The following is a 21,183-nucleotide window of genomic DNA, read 5'->3' as shown; positions in this document are numbered from 1 at the left end:
TACGGAGCAGTACCACCGGGAACCGTGGAGGCACTGTTGAAATTTGAAGAGAATAATTTCCATAAATACCGGAACTTTTCAAAGAGCGACGGTGTAAGTTAGTGAAAAACTACCAACACACTAATGACAACTACCCTTCCCATTATCAACACTGGTATCCACATTAGTAATACCTCCTCTATCGTCACCATGTTTGTTTTTATAGACTTTCTTCTCAAAAAACTTTACTCTTTGTGGTACAGATGGAATTCACTTGATGCCACCACCCCTAGGACCCCACCCTGGTCACCATATTGAGGGTCAAACAGCACCTGCTGCTTATTAAGGGTGGGGGCGATACTGGGAATTTTGGTATCAGTTTGATACCAAGTAAATTCTAAACTGTTTCTATCTTATCATTTAATCACGCTTTTAGATGTAAAGCACTTTGGTCTTCTTCATGTTGTTGTAAAGTGCTGTATAAATAAACTTTGATTGATTGATTAATAAATACAGGGCTAGTATCGCTGATACCAATACTTTCTACTTGAAATGTCAAGACCATTGAATGATTTTGAGATTTTGCCTTTAGTTAGTTGATTATGATTATGATAAAACACAGGACAAAGATTTTAGGCAAATAAACATCCTTTTCATACACTAACTGCAATATAAAACTATTTAACAGTCTAAAAGTAACAAGTCCCCTTTACATTTGTGGTGTTACCACAGTGGCAAATGACTTTATTGCACATATCACATGTGGCAGTTTCCCTGTCAGCTGCAGTGAATGAGCTCCACACAGCGCATCTCTTTCTCTCCATCTTCTTGCCATCAAGGGCTGCTCTCAGTCAGTGCTCTGACTCTCTGCTCTCCAGCAGAGCAGGGGAGAGTGTTCCTGAGAAAGCAGCAGAGAGAGCGAGAGAACGAGAGTGAGAGAGAGGTGCACTGTTTGCACAGACAGACTTGGAGAGAAGCTGCGCTCACACGAACTCAGAGGAAATTCATGTCATTTGCTGGATGTATAGAAGAGAAACAGCAACAAAAGTATCAAGCTCATAAAGCTAGTATTGATCCAATAGCGATACTCACCTTGGTATCGATACTATCCATATTTAGATTTATAAGCCCAGCCCTACTGCTCCTCTGCTAACCTACATCTGACCACATACACCCACCCTACAAGGGGCATTATCAACAGAGAGTGTACAATATTATTCAGAGAGATTATATAAATACAGTACCTTGTACAAAATGATCACAATAGTTCCTTGTGTGTCTGGTTGGTTCAAAGTTTTTCCTGTTTATCCTGACTATGAATAAAGAATAGGTTAGAAACCTAACATGCACTTCTATAATTATTAATTAGATGATGTTTACCAGATGTTTATCATCTTTTGTCGTTTTTGTTTAATTAATTAACTAATTAATTAATTTTTTCTTCTAGTTTCTATGACTTCTAATTATTAGTTTATGATTACTGTGTCTTGGAATGTCTGATGTTCTGTATATTCCTGTTATATTCATATTTTTTGTATGCTTTATTGTTGAATAATGATTGCATTCTTCATATAATTTAAAAAAAAGTTAATTAAGAACAGCGCCCTCTGGTGGATGAATTGAGAAACGCTCATTCCATTTCAACAGACGCATGACATCATTAGAACCTGTATACGCAGGTAAAGAAAGCATAAATGAGCCTCAAACATGGCTTTTAAAGAAGCGTCTCCATGGCAACATTGTGAAGTGTAGGTTCCAAGCAGTAAACACTCTGATTTATACGAGCCAACTTTTATCGAGAAAACGAAGACTCACATTTTACGAGGTAAAATTCATTATCCATTTGATTTCAGATAAAATCATATAACTGAACATAACATAATATAACCTCCCGAGACCCAGGAATATACAAGTGTTGGCTTTTTAAATGAAGTAATGGCCTATATTGGAAACACCATGATGCAGCATGCTTTTTTTTTTTTTTTTTAATGTAATGTCCTTTGCGGTAGACAGTTTTTTACTGGTTAACTGTTGTAAGAACATATTTTACACTGGTATGATATAAAAAAATATTTGCATTTTATCTAGAAATGATCATACACTACAGTAAATGCTAGCATTTACGCTAGCAGTTAGCGTTCCACTTAAGCTAGTCACTAGCTTAATCGTAACCAGTGGACTCATTAGCCTACTAGCATGTACTGACTTTGCACACATTACAGCTAAATAATATTTAACTTTTTACATTTTTAATTGTATTTTTGTCTGGTTTTAGTTTTTTTTTTATTTTTACCTAACTTCTCTGTTTACAACCGAACAGCTCTAATGAACACAGGCTTTTATTATTATGATTTAAAAATAATAAATTGTCATTTTTTAGTCCCTCTCCAGTGTTTGTGGAACAAGTGCTAAATCCTGCTGCATGGATCACATACATCTCATTGAAACACCAGTGGAACCTAAAGAAAGACTATTGTTCTCATGCTTTGAGAATATCAAAATATCTCAAACTACAAAATCAGATTGTGTTCAGTAATATCATTTTATTTTTAGTTTGTTGTGATCATTTTCAAGAAGGTTTCTTTTGTCTTCCTCTTTTTTTTCTGATAAGGTGATGGTAATCTCTGTAAGACAATTGCGACGTGAATAAATTATATTTTACAGATACATCTTTCACACAATGACAAGTGCAGATCCTTGGGTTGGGACATGGAGACCCCACAGACCGAAGGGGCCCATAGCTGCCCTCCATGGAAGCCCAGGGCCAGCATATGCACTGCCGGGTCTCACAGGTAAAACCATCACTACTTTTTCAGCACCTGTGGTAGTATTAGTTATGTTGTCATTATTACTACCAACACTGTTTGTCTGTTTATTCCATAAAGGTGGTGAGAGGCATGACCCCACCAAAAACAAAGCACCTGTGATCAGCCTTGGGAAACGATATGAGCTGCCCAGTTTCAACTGCTCTCCTGGACCAAAGTACCTCGTCCCAGCTAATGTCAGCAAAACAGGCAGACATGGAACGCCTGCATTTTCACTTCATAGCCGTCTAAAGAGTCCAAAAGTGGTCAAAACCCCTGGACCAGGTCAGCAAATCCCTTTCATGTTGAATAGATTATGAAAAAGAATATTGCTGGAGATGAGCAGCAAAGTGACAAATATCATTTTAGTAATTTATTTAAGATGAGGCAATGGAGACAAAACATTTTACCTTGACAGAATTAGAATGAAGCAATTTTAAACATTTGTGAATTCTTGGGTTTAAGAACATGGGATTACGAGAGAAATTTAGTCACTTAAATCAGTACTCATTACATTAATGCAAACTTAGCAGTGATGCCACATTGCAGACTGTACAGACTTGTCTTATCATCAGTTTCTTTGTATCATATTCTGGTTTCAGGCCATTACTCCCCGGAGCCTTCAGGCAAGTCAGTCTTCCGCTCTTGTCCAGCTTATTCTGTGTGTGGAAGGAGCAAAGACATGTCTCGTGACGAAACACCAGGTAATGTATTCTGTTTGGTTTATAGCTTCACTTGATCTGTGAAGTTTCCATAACAAAAAGAAATAAGAAAGTGCTCACACCCTTCACTTTTGCTACAGGGCCAGGCTCTTACAATCTGCCCACTGCACTGGGGTGTAAAACAGTGGTCACCTCTGCAGCTCCTGCCCATTCAATCAGCAGCCGAAGTAAAATTGGAGGCTTTAATGAGGACCTGAAGAAGGTAGATAAACAACACAAATATTTATTCACGTAAAAATAACAGTGAGATACACAATGAAAAATGTATTGAAAATTCTTAATTCTTGCCTGTTTGTGTCTTCAGAGTCCTGGTCCTGCTGCCTACAAAGTCGTGGACTCTTGTATTTTCAAGAGTAAACCTCCTCAGTACAGCATGACAGGCCGCAACTTCACGCCTAGTCCGGGTGCAAATACGCCTGGGCCTGGATCACACAATCCAGGGAAGGTAAAAATCCCTCCTTTATTTACTTGTACAACTGGTCTTTGATTACCTCAAAAATGTATTTGTTCTACTTCTTCACTGACATATTTTTCTTCCTAGGTGACCTTCACAAAAGCAAAAGCACCATGCTTTTCTTTTGGACTGCGACACTCGGAATACATCTTACCTGTCCCAAATGTGGCTGAATAAAGTCACATATATTCTCATCTGTAAAATGGGAATATTGCCTTGGCAATTGTTAATAAAGCATTAAAAAAAGTTGAACATGGTTATTGAGATCATATGTAGATTGTAATTGTCCATTTTTTTGGGTCTTGGTGCATTAACATTTTGTCAAGTGTTTGATCACTATCAGTGTTTCAAGAAATAAAAACATCACTATTAGAACACACTGTTGTCTGCATTACTTCTTTGTTTGATAGTTTGGTACTGATATTGTAGAAAGAAAGGATGGCAGTAGTAATATTAATGATTTCTCTTCAGCTTTCCACATGTCAGTGAGGCACCATGCTCGGTAACAAGCCCCAGTAGGTGACTGTGGCTCAGGTGGTAGAGCAGGTCTTCTAATGACCGAAAGATTAGCGGTTCAAATCCTGTCGAAGTGTCCTTGGGCAAGACACTGAACCCTACATTGCTCCCAATAGGGCAGCGCCTTGCATGGCAGCAGCAGCCACGAATGTGAGACTTTGTGAAGCGCTATGGGCACCATGAAAGTATAGAAAATGTGCTGTATAAGTGCAGTCCATAACTGACAGTAAATATACAGACTCAACAGATGTCGGATAAATGAAACAATAAAAAATCATTAAACAGTTTTATCCAAAAAGTGAACATTGCATTATCAGGGGCCTTGGAATGTTTTTTTTTGTTTTTTTTTTACAGTTTTCGTTGTCATTCCAAATCTAGCACATTGACAATACCAGTCAAGCCCTTCCATTGTCACAGTATAAACTGTAGTTGATAATTTTCCACAAAAATAAAAAGGAAACAAGGGACAATTAAAGAACAAATTCTGTTCATGTGCTTTAATGGCAAAACTGAACATGTATATATGTAATTCAAGTTGTGTAAGTTCGTACTAAAATACATCACTATGAAAAAGATTTTTCAAAACACAAGCAATATTTGAACATACACATTCTGGGAACATTTGAGACTACTTGATAAAAATGGGTAAAATATGAGCCCTTAAATACAGACAGCTGAAATAAGATGATTTGCAACATGTGTAACTGAACACTTAAGGGCTAGGTGGGATCATTATATAAATACAGTGATGAAGTAGAACAATAGGATTTAGCTTGCATACTCCCCATGTGGAAATCTCTCAGAACAGGTTGCTTGATTGAGGGTATTATCATGTGTGGAAGAAGAGGTTTGCATGAAGTTATGTTGTGTACTGATTTATTCTCTGTCTTGTTGGAATTGGAGGAACCAGATGAGATATAAATCTTAATGTGATGCTTATTTAAAACTGGAGAAACAGGGGAGTAGCTTCTACTCTACTAAAATGTATTTCACATTACTTTGGACAATTATTATCACCTTATGTTTGTATGAAAACCTTAGTAACTGTAATTCAGTAACTAAAAAGTAATTGTGAAATTTCCCCACGGTGGGGTCAATAAAGTCAAATCTTATATCATAAGAATATACAAAAGAAGAAAAACTTGTTAATGAAGTTCATTCAGCAGCATCATAATTTAGTTCAGTGGTTCCCAACCTTTTTTGGCTTGTGACCCCTTTTTAACATCACACATTTCTGGTGAATCCAGACATTCAAAACAGATTTTTTTTTTTTTTTAATTACTTTGTTTTTGATCATGTAATAGTTTGCTATACTGTGTTGCAAATAAAAGTTAATTTTAGATGACATTTAGGCTATATAATGTATATTATTATGGACAAAGGCAGAAAAGCCAGGAGTAGATTACTGCACAAAGTGAGAATTTTATTTTCTTTGGTCAGGATATGTACAGTCAGTCCAGCTTGGATTTACAAGGCTGACAATTCATACTGAACAAACAATAACTCAAACTGTAATTATGAAAGAGCTGCAGCATCTTAAACTGGCCACAGTGAACATTTGAAAGATAAACAGTACCACAGTGCTTCAGTTTCAGTTTCAGAGTTTGTCATGTCTTTTATGTATTATGATTGTCTCTCTCAACTCACCATATATTTTTTATTAGTAAGGTTTTATTTTTTATTTTTATCAATTGCTAGAAATTTCAGGTGACCCCATTTGAGTTCCAGGCGACCCCATGTGGGGTCCTGACCCCAAGGTTGAAAAACACTGATTTAGTTAGTTTTTATGTAAGTGGAGGCAAAGACTGCTACTAAACTAAGCCTTGTAATGGGATAGAAAATGCTGGGAAGCAAATTCAACAGACTGAACAGTACCTAAGAGGTAGAAGAAAAACTGGCAAAAATTGCAAAAAAAAAAAAAAAAAAAAAAAAGATTAATTGTAAATCACAAGTTAAAGTGTTGATTATAGATAAAATCAAAAATATGTGGCAAAATTGAGGAATTAAGAAGGAGGAAAGAGTTGCTACGTATGAGGGGCTTTACGGACTGCAAATACAAAGTGTGACTGTTACTGGGAAGAGGAGACAGGGGATTGTGTTTTGGTGTCCTCTCAGAAGTAGTTTACGTTCATTCATTTATTTATTTTTTTGTAAAACGTGCTAGAGAGCTATGCATCTATTCCACATTACACATCATGAGGTGGCATAATATTACTGAAAGCTGATTGTCAACCGCTTTGAAAAGCCAAAAATAATTTACTTTTTATTCAGGCAATCACAAGGACAACCGGAAATATGTTCAAGTGGTCCTTCAGGCGTCGCCGTTGCATGGAAACCATCCATGATAGAAACCAAACTGGAGTGCTTTGGGATATCACGCCTAACACCTAGAAACCTAATGAATGTAGACAATTGTTCATTTTGTCATGTAGCACGGAGCAGTAATGTACAAACGACAGTAAGAGTATCATTTGTTATTAAGTCTTTTCATTCTGTTTGCTAGCAGGATGTTAGCCTTCAGATGCTCACACTGAACGGATCCGTCAATGGTATAATAATGCAAGAAGGCAGATGTTATTAGTGTGTGTATTGTTGCTGCCCTGCCCTATCCTAGGGTTCATATCTATTGATGTAAAGACTGAAGAACAATTGAAATGAGCGATATCGAGCCGCATCGCGCCACGTTTACCTCAGCTAACCGACAAGTTAGCTAACACTCATTCTTGACAGCAGCTGTCGGATGCTAAGCTAGCGGCTTAAATAGCCTGTGTTAGGTAGTCACAGATTTATTAAGACAAAAGGTGCTTTAAGCATTCTTTTCAAAATAAAAGATTGTCCAAACAGGGAACAACATGGCCGGAAATGGAAACAATATCCCTGAACTGGACCAAAATAAGTATGATGCAGACGAACAAGTGAAGATCATCTGTCTGGGAGACAGTGCAGTGGGGAAATCCAAGTGAGTATTAACTGATATGAGGGAAAAACTATGTATTTAAGATAGATACACAGTCATAAAAAAAACTTGAACAGCAGTGGGACTTTGAGATTTCAATTTCCCAGACAACCTGTCAGGACAGCGAAGAGGATTTTTGGAAGAATAGGATTAAGTGCTTGTTTGATTGAATGTTTTATACTGTTTTTTTTTTTTTTTTTCTTAACTCTTAAAGACCCAAACATCCACTGCTGATCAAAACCACCCACTGATCCAGAATGTTAAATAAGTATTGATCCTTTAATCCGATCAAAACATGTAAATAATTGGTGTAAAATACAGTTTGTTATCTTTTCATGGTCATCAGATATGACCCATTTGAATGTTCAGAGGCTCCGGAGTGAACGTGGAAACACCGTCATCTTCTACAACATTGATTCACCAGTAAAACCCTTGGACTTGGATCAATGACAGTGGATGGACACACTTGATATATGTTCAGTTAGTGATAAATTTGCCGAAAAAGTCACTTTTTCTTAATTTTTCTCTGTTTCTAATATAATAACCCTCAACTTTACCCTGAGGTTTTATGAACATCTACATTATCAGTGAATTAAATATAATAAAATACCTGAGTTTCACTGAAAAAACACAAAACATAGAGGATAATAGTATAATAAATGATGATAAATCATTTAAGAAAGAGAAAAATTCATTTGGCAAGTGCCACAAAAGTAGCACTGGGTCTTTATGGGTTAAGATTGTCATGTGAAGGGCATGTCTGTAACTGCTGAACATTTTCTCTTTTGGTAAATTTGTACATGCATTGTGTTTGTGCCAGACACCTGTGGAAAGTCATAGAGATACAGTAAAATCACACAAATTCACTGCAACGTGTTCAGGCAGTTATATCTCATTTTGGGTAAGGAGTAGTTGTTCTGTTGAAGCCCATTTTGAGGCGATAACTATACAAAGTTATGTCGTTTTCATTTTTATAAAGTCAGTGACAGGATCTCTACAGGCCCTAACAAGTCTGAAATCTATCAATGGTCTTAAATTGTCTTCAGTCTGACAGTTTTTAGTTCTTAAACAGTGACTGTATTGTATCATAATGTTACTTTTCTAATGTGGTTTTGACCAGCAGAAATCAATGCCTATTTACTTATTGATTTATTACTTTTTTATTTTGAATATAAAAAAAACAAAACAAAAAACCCCCCAAAACATCAAGTAAAAAACAAACAAACAAACAAAAACATTGAAAAGGAGCAGGATGAAGTACAACTTACATACTCCCGACCCCTTACCCCATCTTTTTCTACTGATCACAAATTCCCATGTCAGGGGACATATAAAGTTTTTTCTGTAATGATGGGCAATCTGCCTGGAGTTTTTGGAGTGATGTGACTATGAAAATAACTGTGGTTTAAAGAATGTTAGGACATACTGTTTCACTTGAGTAGCAGCAGAAGTTACATTAACAGCTCTTGAAAATTTATGGAAAAGTTTTGTCAGAAAATGTGTGGGGAAACCTATACATGTGTTTCCCTCTGTAATCCCTCCTATTATTATTATTTTTTTTTGTCTTTCAGGTTGATGGAAAGGTTTCTAATGGATGAATAGTATCCTTACCCCCTTAACAAAACCAACTCATTATGAATCATTGTAGTTGTCTGTGTCTGGTAAAGCACGTAATATTTCTTGTATGTGAAGCTCTTTAACCCCTTCTCCAGTCGTCCTCAGCAGCTGTCCACTTATGCGTTGACACTTTACAAACACACAGCCAATGTAGGAGGGAAGACAGTGGCAGTAGGTATGTACTGTCTGGCTGTTTTCACTCTCTTTCTTACTTCACATAGCTCCTGCTTCAATACTGCTCTGTTACTGATTCACAGATTTCTGGGACACCGCTGGTCAGGAGAGGTTTCAAAGCATGCATCCATCGTACTACCACAAAGCACACGCATGTATTATGGTAAGAGACACACTGATGTTTTTTCAAGAAACATTCTTTTAAAAGTCTGGTCCACAACCAGGCAAATTAACAATACTAAAGAGTTATTAAGAGTAAATAGTGTACAATGCAGCATTATAGCTGGATTATATCTATCAAAAAGCTGAAAAGTTGTATGCATCTGTATCATTTAATAGCACTTTGTTCTGTTCTGTTATAGTGTAGAGTAAATGATGAAAACTCATATGCAACTTCTTATTATGAAGAAACATACTCAAAGCAGAATTTTGAAAATGCAAAGAACTTTTATATGAAAGACCGAAAGAAATAAAAAATACAATCAACTAAATAATGATAAATACAGAAACATAATTTCACTGTAAATTAGTTCAAAATAAGATTATTCTCTACAACAGCACAGAACATTTTTAATGCAAGAAGATGTGAATTTATTTACCTAGAGACATTCAGATGTGCAACAATTCAATGTACAAAACATATAAAAAAGAAGTTTAAAATGTAAAAATGGCATTTAAAAGTTAATAGAAGGACAAGGTAAGATAGCTGTACAGCACCATCTGCTCAGGGATTTCTCCATATGGTGTTTGTACTTTAAAAGTTCAGTAAAGGTCAATAATCCGTTTTTAATCTTGCTTTACCATCCTGACAAATACAGTATTCATATCAAAGGCCCAAGATCCTTCTATTTTGATCCTTCTGCTATGGATTTTTGTGGCTTTAGCATGCTCTCATAGCTCACACATATTTATATTTATGAAGCGTTTCATGGATGCATGTGTAGGATTTCACTTTCCTTTTCTCAACCGCCTTATCAGATGAATATGAGTACCCCAGTTGAAGTACTGATGAGCCACTTCTACGGCAGAGCAGACTGACGCCCTCTTTCTTGTTCTTTCTTCAGGTTTTTGATGTGCAAAGGAAGATCACATATAAGAACCTGGCCAACTGGTATAAAGAGCTGAGAGAGTACAGACCAGAGATACCCTGTTGTGTGGTTGCCAACAAAATAGATGGTGAGTCTGACTGTAACACTGAAAAGTAATATCCAGGTGTATTAACAATTCTGAGCAGGATTTATATTATAGCAGGAGATGTAAACATGGATTTTTAAAATAATTATGTCTCAAATTAGAACAAACAGAGTAAGTTACAAAGCACACATTCATTTTCCTGGTTTATTTTAATTCAGACTTTGACATGCACCAGGGTGACTAACGTTTGTTTTTCTTTTTTTTTTCGTCTGAAGCTGATATGAAGGTGACACAAAGAAGCTTTAACTTTGGGAAGAAGCAAGGAATGCCATTTTACTTTGTGTCGGCAGCTGATGGCACCAATGTAGTTAAGGTTTGTTGTTCTTTATTATCGTCTCATATCTATAGTTAAAGTTTACATTTTAAAGCTGTAAAATTGCAACAGATTTTATTTTACTCTTGTAATATATTGAGACCTCATGCTTTGGGTCTCTGTTTTGATATTTTTGTCTCTGTTGCAACAGATGTTCAGAGAAATGATCAAAAGAGCAGTGGATTACAAACAAAACCCCAGCGACTTCATGGATGAAGTGATGCAAGAATTGGAGGTAAAACTAAAACACTCTGATTACTGATGTGCTCATTTGTAAAAGGAGTGTCGTTTATAAACTCCTAACTCAGTCAGTAATGAGGAAGGAGTTTTATTTAAGATATTCTTTCAAAACCTGCAGTATTTAAAGGGGTCATATTTTGCTAAACCCACTTTTATTAGTCTTTGGTACATTTATTTGTGTATTTGGGGACCCTTATAGTTCATAAAGTTTGAATTTGAACCCTCCAGGTGCTGCAAAGCTATCTTTATTTTCATTTTGGCAAAAATCGAGTGGATTTCTACAACCTGTTTTAATTCCTTCTTAATTTGTTATGTCTATAACTAGTTACATCACGACATTTGCACATGTAAGGTCAAGACTTCCGACGAACATTTCTCAGAGTATGAGATAATTGTTTGTCAGCAGCAGCGGTTGTAGTCCATACTGAAACAAGAAAAGCACTCGGAGAGCGCAGACCTCCGCCAAGACAGATCTGCCACCCCCGATCACCACCAAAATTTAATCATTTCTTCCTTGTGCCAGTATCAACATTTCCTGAAATTTTCATGTAAATCTGTCCATAACTTTTTGAGTTATCCTGCTAACAAACAAACAAACAAACAAACAAACATGCACACATGCAAACACACAAAGTGAAGTGATCACAATACCTCCTGGCAGAGGTAAATATGTCCAAACTTTGAGCCGATTACCTAAAATGTTCAGTTGTTGGTTGTATTAACGAACACAAACAGCTGAACAGGACAGAGCAGCATGGTCAACATCCTGGAGGGGGTGGGGCGTGAAGTGGCTGATTTGCATTTAAAGGGCCAGCGCTCAAAATGACCTTTCTCATGTCATTACTCAGAAATATTGTTGAAGATGGACCTGTGGAGTTGAATTTATGAAGAATTCAGACCCAAACATCATAGCATTTACAGTTTATGCAGACCACAGGGAAATGTTTTAAAATGCATAATTCCATTTAAAAAAGCAAAATAACACTCCTTTAAATCAAGAATGGAGTATGTCATTACACAATTTCATTAAACTGTGTGTTGTTTAAGAATTTTGGTTCTGAAAACGTGATGTATTTATATTTCGTTACACTTGTCTTACAGAATTTTGACCTGGAGAAGAAGGAAGATAATTCTGAAGCAGATGAGGATGGATTAAAAACAGAGAGTCCAGAGCTGCCCTGACATTTTGAAACATCTTCCTTAACCTCTGCACATCTCATGGACAATTTGTCCTTCTCTGAGGGTAATGCTGTGAGTAGATTATATATTAAATCACAGTGGAAGACACCTTACTGACACCATTACTTGGCTCGTTAATGTAACTTTGGTACGCTTTTATACCAAAATGTAATTCCAGCACTGGAACGTGTCAGACCGTCCTCTAAGCCAGGTTATAACCAACTGCCCTCCACCTGTCTAGTGACACTGGCAGGAAATATAGAACTGGTGAAATAATTTAAGAATGTGTTATTTGCCAGATGTGTTTTGCTGCTATTAAAGCTTTGTCTTTAATACGTTTTTTTCTTTTTTATAAAAATACCTGCTTTAATAATAGTATCAAATCTTATGATGTGGGTGAATGTTTTCCTGACCGAGAAACTCCAGTTACTTTGTGTCATGTACTAAGAATGTGAAGAATTGAAAACTAACTCATACACAGCAAAGAGAACGTGTGATTATGAAGCCTGTTTGCTGTTGTTCTCAGCGTTTGTGTGTAGTACGGTTTGCAACGCCAGCAGGGAGCTACATCTGTTGGCTGATTTATTTGCATTTATTTTGTGAAGTCTGTTTTTCCAGCACCATTTAAATGAAAGTTTAATGTACCATGTAACCAGATTGTGATAATGTGTCTCCAGCAATGGGCACAAGGGTACGTAATGTAGACTTTGCATCAGCGTTCAGTAAATTACATTTATAAGAAATACAATATACGAATAGGTATGAGTTTTACAGAACTGCTGAGAGGTGACATTGGAGTCCTTTGTAATAGATCTGAGGTGTGTAGTCCATCATCTTGCAGTTTATCCTGCATTTTAAATATGTAAAATCAGTGAAATGTATTTTTTTTTTATAGCCAATCTATACATTAAACCAAACTTTGATGTCTAATTACATTTCATATGACATTCAGTTATGTTGTATACAATGCATGTTTTTGTTTTCTATTTATATTTGACTGTCTTGTGGCATTTACCATGAATAAATCACACTGGAACTTTGTTATTGAGACATTAAAATAGAAATGAGAATTCAATGCAGTTCATGTTTTAATTATAAATTTATTACATAATATAACAAACATATATCTCTGTGGTGGAGATATCCTGGGTAACATCTCAGATCTTGCCTCACCCTTCACTGTCGCCCTTAATCTGGTTATATGAGGAATATTAGGTAGCTTCTAGTTTTATTTAAACATGGGCTTTATTAAAACAGAGGATTGCTAATGCTCTCCAGAAGTTGCTGAGACAACCATTGTAAATGATTTGCCTGGTCATCAGATGCTGAGAAGGGGAAGTTCACCTGTGAGACAAGGCTGAGGCGTTACAGAGATACATCCACCAATCTAAACTTCACAGTGCAAACAAGGAGAAAACCAACAATGAAATAAAAAAAAAAAAAAAAAAAAAAAAAGAAAACCTTTGATGATAAGACCACTGGCTCCAGTGGGACACCAGACTCCAGTGTATTTTTAAAAAGGTTACACTGCTCCCCTACACTATGTAGATTGTGCTTTATTGATTAGAAAATAACACAAAGATAACCCTTCACTGAACTTATTTGACCTAAAGATGTGTAAGTCTGTTACACGTTGCTCTGTAGAATTATTTTGCATCTGTATTTGTGGTAAACTTACACAACAACCCAACCAGGCCGGCATGTGTGAGTCCAGACCGGACACGTTCACCTCTGTTAAGTTTATGTTTCATCTGTTATTTGGATTTATATGGGAACAGTAAGCCAAGCTGGATAATAACCTTCATCACAGTAAAATCAAGCAATCGTGAAATTTAAATAGAAATGTTAATGCAAAGCTCACAGGTAGATACACACAGGCTATATATCCTGTATGTATATACATTACCCCAGGATGTATTTACACTGTGGTAATCTATATATACATATTCATATATAGCCTGCTTCTTTACAAAATAATAACAATGACTGTATTTCCACCTATAGGAAATACAGGATCTAACAAATGTTTGTAGTTCTCAAGATTTCCAGGAGATGGCACCATATTATTGAGTCTAACAGCTCAAGAATGCTGTAACTAAGATAGTCCTAAAGCAAAGACAAATATACAGTTAAAAGTTAGGTTATTTTTTGGCACATTATCCTTTGTGTTGTTTCTTCCTCACTGGATCACCTCATATAGCATATCCAAAAAACTCAGAAACTGAAGGTCTGAAAAAGGAAAAAGGAGTGCTGCCAGACAGAGTGGAGGGTAAGGAGCGCAAATGCCATCTGGGAATGGGTGTACAAAACAGTGACGCTGCATAAGCTGCACCTACACAGTTACAAGGTGAGTTATATTTGTCTTGTAATATAAAATGTGACAATGTTTTCGCTCAACACTGCGTGGTCGCCTCTCAATGTCTGCCTCTCTTTCTCTTGGGCAGAGCAGTCCACTTTTCAAAGATGTGACAACACAAAATAATAACGCAGAATAATATTTCTCTATTTTAAGTTGAAGGTGTATGTATATGTGCATTTCATTTGTGTGTGTATGTGCATGTGTTCTGTTTGTGTGGGTGTGTGTGTTGTATTGTGTGACACAGCCACTGCCGGAAATCTCTGATGGAAATACAGTAAGGCTATAGTGGACTAACTCCAAAACCCCTAACCATGCATGCTCACCGTCACATGTGCATTTTCATTGTCTCTCTCAAACAAATACACACAAAATGGACACAAACACGCATTTACACAAACACGCTTAACAGTCGCACATGGTGAAGAGGAATGACCATACAGAGAGATTCAGGGAATCCAGATGCACACATGCGCTTGGACGATGGGTGGCTTTTATGTTAGCACCTTGTCACCTTGTTTTGTGCAAATCATCCCCTAGTTCATAGTTCAGAGTTCAAAAGTTCAAGAGTTCATAGAAAGAATAAAATCTGCTCACCCTTTCCACAGGTGGTTAACTATGCATATATGCCAAACATTCATATATAGATCTATATACTTCTTCAAAAATTTATATGAAATCTATCATATATACATTGCTTGTGATTAAAAAAAAGCAAATATTTGTAGTTTGTTCATTTTTACAAGTGTTTAGAATGGACAGGATATTTGTTTTTTCTGTCTTTTTTTTCTGTCACTCTAAAATTCAAATGAGTGAAAGATTTAAGTGTCATGTTCCACACGCTACAAAATCTACCCACAGTGTGCGAGGGTAATAAATAAACAAGGAAGAAAATAATTTTTAAAAAAAAGAAAAAAAAAAAGAACTATAACACAAAAAGTCCAAATGAGTCTGAGGACATAATACTGGAGTAAAATAATCAGTGAGGTCACAGTGAGGCAGTGAGTGCTATTCCTACAACCCAGACGTGACTTTAGATTTATTCACTGCCTGCTTTAACAAACTGCTAGCAAAAAGAAGAGAGGAAAAAAAAAAAGTTGCACAGAACTTCAGGCCAAGTGAAACAGCCTTGGCGTAGAGACCGGACGCTGCTGCTGATGCGCAGTAGTTTTCAGCAGTAAGCGAAATTACCTGGTCTTCAATCTGAGTAAAAAGCTATGAATAAAATGCTTTTTTTTTTGTAGTTGTTGCGTGAATAAAACTCACTGTTTCTCACTGCCAGCAGAAGCTACTCATGAGTACAATTGTAGATTTTATATTGTTAAGGAAAATTCAGTTGTGTTTTTTTTAAATTCACAACCTGTGTCTTAGTGTTTTTTGTCTGACTGCCACTGTCTATGATAATATTTTACTCACTAAGTAAAGTGTAGAGATACAGGGAGGCAGCAACATTTTTAAGACACAGTCGGGTTGTAAAATACTGAATTTTCTTTAAGACCTTACAGAGGCTTTCCCATCCCCACAGCCTGATAAACTCCACTAGTTGTGTTTGAGGGGCACATACATCTAAGGCATTTCAGCCCTTCTTATTTTTTGCCCAGGTAAAAGGTGCATTTAAAGGATGGCATTTCCTTATTCTAATAAATTATGCTTAATTTGGCTGTGATCACACACTTAATAGGGATTTTCTTCTATAATATGGCAGATATTTCCCTCTCTGAACCAGACGGTGTAGAGCCTGGTCTGAGAAGCATCATAAGGGGTCACAGGGATGGAAATTTTTTACTAGCGTTCGTGCATTTTCTTCGACTGTGATGGTGCAAAATTGTCCTCAAAGGTAAGAACTGAAATGAATCATATTACAACAACCTCTCCATGCTAGTGTCCTAAACTTCCATCCCTGAGTGTTCAACAGGCATAAGATGAAGAGCCCCCCGACTGTTTAATAATCAGCTGTCTTGTTTGGTGGTTGTCGTCGAGTTTACAGCAGAGACAAAACCACGTCATCTGTAGCTGAAGCGGTAGGGATGGGTGTCAACTGGGGTCTCAGCCTCACATTACGGGATGCCCTTTAGTATGAAGGAAGACTGTAAGAAAATAAAAACGAACAACATACTCTTTGTCCAACACATGATACAACTTGTCATGCTACGGTTCAAGAAAGGGTGACCATAAGGAAAGTTGTTTATCTATGACAAAAATTTCATTTCCGTATCTATATACTTTTTTCTTTCAAATATATATATGTATATTTTTTATATATATTTATATATGTATATAATTGGTAGAAATGAGTAAACTATTGGTGGAATAAATTTTAAAGATTTCTCTCTGCCTTCTATACTAAAAACCAAAAACAGGCGCAGATTAATTTATTACATATCCTCTTTGCAACATTATCTTTTCTTCAGAAAGCTATATTAAGATACATATATATCATATTATTTAATACCTATATATATATATATATTTATATAATATTCCCTTTGGAAAACCAAAAAAATTGATTATGAAAAAAGCCACGAGTGTTGGTTAAACATTCTCCAAATATAATAGATAGCACAGTCTGGGTACCAAGGCGGAGGGAGGGGTTTTCTCCCGTGGTTTACGTTGTGGAGCTCCACCTCTGGGCTCTAAAGTCTTCGGTTTAAAAACAACAGCAGGTGTAGAGAAGACACACCTTTTCAGAGCTGTGTCAGCACTATGTCCATAGTCCTGTGTTCAACATTGTTGATCTCTGTATAAATATTTTGAAAGGCAACTGAGCTTTCTGTTTGGAACAAAATACTTCCTCCTCCTCCTTTACTCAAACTGCAAAAGGCTTTCAGAGGCCTGAAAGATGGAGGGATAGAGGTAGAGGTAGAGGAGGGAGGGAATGGTGGCGAGGAGGTGTGGATGTTACTATGGAAACGACTGAAGCTTTCACCAATCAAATATTTTAATTGAAGCTCATGCGATTCTCCTCGGCAAAGAAAGACCAGAGCCCCTTTTGAGGTCTAATCTAATTGGCTGCAGGCAAAGAGGTGGGGAGACACTAAGGGCCGAGTGGAGGGGGATGAAAGTATTGACTCCTCCTCTTCAGTGCAGTGCCGAATGTGGGGTTTAATGCAGAAATAGGAACATAAAGTGTTGCTAACGACCCCAGGTAAACATTTGTGACTCGTAACTTAAAAGCAGGCAGAGTAAAAGAGGAGTTGTCGTTATTGTTTCTCCTGTTTTCACCCACTATACGTCTTGGCCCTTCTATCTTCATCTTCTACTCCATCTGTTGCTGTGTCTCAGGGCAGGTGTCAGCTCTCTAGCAGCTGTTTTAGTGCTCGTTCGATGTTCATGCGGTGACCGACTCGTGTCACTCCGAGCTCTGCGAAGTCATCCTTGGTTAGAGCGGGGAGGTGAGAGCCTTCGATCTCATGCTCCTGAAATCCTGCTCTGTGCTCTCCCAGGTTGATGCTCTCCAGCCAGTCTCCGACGTCGTACTTGTTCCAGAGGTGGAGGGGCTTCTGGTGGAAGGGTCTGAGCGCCAAAAGAGGTGACCCTAGCCCGGGGGAATGCGACGGTGATGGGGACGGGGAGCGAGAGCGAGAACGGGCGCTGGAGCTCCTCATTACAAAGCGGACCTCTTTCGGCTCCTGGGGTAGACTGAGGCTGGAGGATTTGAGGATAGTTTGTGGCGGTGTAGTTGGTGAGGTCGGTAGGCCAAAGCCTGAGTATCGTCCAAGAGGGTCTCCCCGATCAGGTGAGCCTGAACCTGGGCTGGGGGTGCGTCGGGTGACAGGGTAACGACTTCCAGGGCGGATGGTGTATGTGGTACCATAACTTCTCTGAGAAATGGTGTGAAGTTCACCTAGGCTGCTGAAAAGTCTGACGAAGAAAGAGACAAAGAGATGCTTCATAAATATAAGCAATGGAGACAAAAGTGAACAAGGCGAAAATAAAAGAACAGAAGACCAAGCTTTAGTTTACAGATATTTGCCGTCAGTTGTTTAAAGTTTATATTGCAAGCTAGAGGTTAATGTATGTTAATAAGAACAAGCTAATAATTTACAGCAACATCAAAGCAGCGCGCTACATCAGTTGAATGCTAACATTCTGAAGCTCTGATACTGAGTACAGCTTCAAATAGAAATGTTTTCCACAACTGAACCATCAGTTTACATATTCACATCACAGCAGTACTGGAAAAATAGAGGATTTTAAATTCTCCCCCATCTTACACTCAGTATCTGAGTGTATGACTTATTTAGTGAGTTATGTCTAACCATTACTATTAAAGCATTCTCCTCTAATTGATATAAATAAAACCATGAAATGAAGACCAACTGTAACCAACAGCCAACAGGAATCTTAGAATTAGGCTGCAATTGTGTTTCTGATATACAGCACTAACCTGAAAACCTGAAAACCTCTAATCAGTAAATATGTAACATATATACAACAAATATACACACACTTCAGATTCAATGATAAGTGCTAGTTAACGGGTAATCAGATGTTTACAGGATATTATGTTTGAATAAGACTATACAAGTATTGTGACAAGTAATAATAAAGTTAAAACCTCATTTACTGTTCATTATAAGACATTTCTAAGATCTTATATAAAGCTTGTTAAGAGTTTATGGCATGTTTCTGAATGTTTATGTTAATAAAATCTGTGTCTACCTAGCATGTCAAACACATTTAACTGACCTACCACATATAACTCACTACCTATTATATCATAGTTAAATAATAAGTCTTTTGTTGCTCTATTAAGAGTAATATACCCACAATTACAATCAGTTAATAATGTACTCATTTGTAGCTCTAAAGTAAGAATAAAGTTTTATTTAATGTTAATAAATCCTTACATATGGATATGTGTGAAATCACTGATTTCCAACATGGTCCTAAAGCTAGGGTTGTACCTACTGCAAAATTCTGGGCTGGTACTGATATTTAAAGTGACAAATTTTGCAGATAGCTTATACCAATACCAATGGTGTTTTCTGTTTACTTATTTTATTTATGTTGTTATTTTTCCCCCTTTTGTGCCAGGGGAATTTTCACAGCTACTACCATTGGTGAAATGACATCTAATATGCGGATACAGATACCGGTACAGATTTTTGTCTGATGTATCGGTGCACCCCCACCTAAACTGTTCAGTGCAGGGAGTCTGACTGGCCAACAGACAAAACCTTACCACTTGCAGCACGAAGAGGAAGAAATGCACTGAAAGAAAAACACTGTAGAAATTCTCAAGTGTAGAAATTTGCCACTCCTGTTGCTCTTTCAGGTACAGTACAGCCTATGCTGGTTTTCTACCTTTTTACATCTGTCCCAGGAGCATCAATTTGTGAAATAGGCTCAAATTGGTTGAGTATCCATTAGTCTACTACTGGTCTAATGGAGAAAAATATGGTCATAAAGGTAGAGGCAGATGGATTAGAGATTCAGACTGATATGAGTTTTGTCTAGCTGAGTGCAGGCAGGGAGAAGGAAAGACAGGAGAGGCCTACTGAGCTGGTACAATGGTGTCTGTTTCATTCATGCATGTTAGCCAGTGTGTAGTGTACAACATGAGTGACACATTTTCCTTCTACTGTTCAGAACTTTGATGTGAGTTTGAGTATAAGGAGTGTAATGAAACAAAGGCTGTTAGGAAGCGCACAGGCTGGTGAAAATAATCTGACTACAGGGAGCCGGCGGATATGAGATGAGCTCCATGCGCACTTACACAGTCGTCCTGCCCTCCTGGGCGCACAGTCAGTTCTAGACCAATCAGATCAGAGCAGCGGGGCGGAGCATGCAAGGTGAGCAGAGAGAGAGCAATGGGAGAGAATGTTAGCATCACTCCATGAGACGCAGCCTCCCAACCAGACTTAGAGTCTGCTTCAGCCATCTCTGCTTTCTCTGACTCGCCCCGTGTGTGGACAGGAGTGGGTGTGATTGTATGAGTGTGCATGTGTGTGTGCGCATGTGCTCGTACAGCATGTAACATGACAATGACAGCAGAGTAGGCTTCAGCATTGGAAGGTCTGACCAGTGGGCTACATGAGAGAGAAATGAGCACACTATTCACATATCAAACACTGCACAAACGAAGAAAAAACAAACAAATAAATGGAGGGCACATGTCCCTTGACTTTTTAGGGTGTCAACTAACAAGATGTGGAGAGGGAACTACTATGTTAAGGAACAAACATATATATTAAGATAGGTATTATGTCCTGAACTGTATGTTAGGAATATATATATATATATATATATATATATATATATATATATATATATATATATATATATATATATATATATATATAGTCTATTCCAGTTGTATATGAAGTTTTAGCATAATTTAAATAACCTACAGTGTCCAATATGCAAGACAGTCAGGGACCATGGCCATCCTCAACACAATCACTGAAAAACAAAACAAAGTTATGCAAATTACATGAACACAGAAGAACAGAAAATGAAAAAACACAACTGAAGCAAAATAAGAACTACAGGTTTGTAAACCACCCAAAGCTAAAATACACAGCATGTGAACACAGTGGCTACAAGAGTGACAAAATACAGCAGCATGTGAAGTTGTTGAAGGAGATTAAATTTGGACAGCGTATGGGAAAGTGATGGGGAATGTTACAATTAAGAGCGCTGAGATGTCTGTGCTTGTATGAGGAATGTTTCAGTG

General features: G+C 37.3%; 3 protein-coding genes across 3 annotated transcripts in view; 2 read left to right on the top strand and 1 right to left on the bottom strand.

Moving 5' to 3' along the window:
• Nucleotides 1-70: 70 nt before the first annotated feature.
• On the top strand, nt 71-4,348 carry cimap1b (ciliary microtubule associated protein 1B). Its single transcript, XM_030137102.1, has 7 exons — nt 71-93; nt 2,644-2,771; nt 2,865-3,068; nt 3,386-3,487; nt 3,586-3,707; nt 3,810-3,950; nt 4,047-4,348. Exons 2-7 carry the CDS (start codon nt 2,660-2,662, stop codon nt 4,134-4,136), a joined length of 771 nt encoding a protein of 256 aa, XP_029992962.1. The 5' UTR covers nt 71-93; nt 2,644-2,659; the 3' UTR covers nt 4,137-4,348.
• A 2,430-nt stretch (nt 4,349-6,778) lies between these two features.
• Nucleotides 6,779-13,187, top strand: rabl2 (RAB, member of RAS oncogene family-like 2). Its single transcript, XM_030137103.1, has 8 exons — nt 6,779-7,434; nt 9,003-9,032; nt 9,144-9,223; nt 9,306-9,385; nt 10,287-10,398; nt 10,632-10,729; nt 10,881-10,964; nt 12,071-13,187. Exons 1-8 carry the CDS (start codon nt 7,328-7,330, stop codon nt 12,149-12,151), a joined length of 672 nt encoding a protein of 223 aa, XP_029992963.1. The 5' UTR covers nt 6,779-7,327; the 3' UTR covers nt 12,152-13,187.
• A 41-nt stretch (nt 13,188-13,228) lies between these two features.
• The window catches only part of shank3a (SH3 and multiple ankyrin repeat domains 3a), a 189,552-nt gene continuing 181,597 nt past the window's right edge, over nt 13,229-21,183 (bottom strand). The window contains 1 exon segment of the mRNA XM_030137099.1: nt 13,229-18,365. Coding sequence (XP_029992959.1) covers nt 17,795-18,365 — 571 coding nt within the window. The 3' untranslated portion in view covers nt 13,229-17,794.

This window comes from Sphaeramia orbicularis, chromosome 6 (assembly GCF_902148855.1).
Source record: "Sphaeramia orbicularis chromosome 6, fSphaOr1.1, whole genome shotgun sequence".
Classification (NCBI taxonomy): domain Eukaryota; kingdom Metazoa; phylum Chordata; class Actinopteri; order Kurtiformes; family Apogonidae; genus Sphaeramia; species Sphaeramia orbicularis.
The sequence above is the reverse complement of the archived record's forward strand: the minus strand, read 5'-3'. Positions and strand labels throughout refer to the sequence as shown.

Excerpts from the sequence above, each read along its gene's own strand:
- rabl2 (XM_030137103.1), top strand. The coding sequence starts at position 7,328 with ATGGCCGGAAATGGAAACAATATCCCTGAACTGGACCAAAATAAGTAT. Across the intron at positions 9,386-10,286 it reads AAGCACACGCATGTATTATG|GTTTTTGATGTGCAAAGGAA; the intron begins GTAAGAGACACA and ends TTCTTTCTTCAG. Across the intron at positions 10,399-10,631 it reads GGTTGCCAACAAAATAGATG|CTGATATGAAGGTGACACAA; the intron begins GTGAGTCTGACT and ends TTTCGTCTGAAG.
- cimap1b (XM_030137102.1), top strand. The coding sequence starts at position 2,660 with ATGACAAGTGCAGATCCTTGGGTTGGGACATGGAGACCCCACAGACCG. Across the intron at positions 3,708-3,809 it reads TTAATGAGGACCTGAAGAAG|AGTCCTGGTCCTGCTGCCTA; the intron begins GTAGATAAACAA and ends TTGTGTCTTCAG. Across the intron at positions 3,951-4,046 it reads GATCACACAATCCAGGGAAG|GTGACCTTCACAAAAGCAAA; the intron begins GTAAAAATCCCT and ends TTTTCTTCCTAG.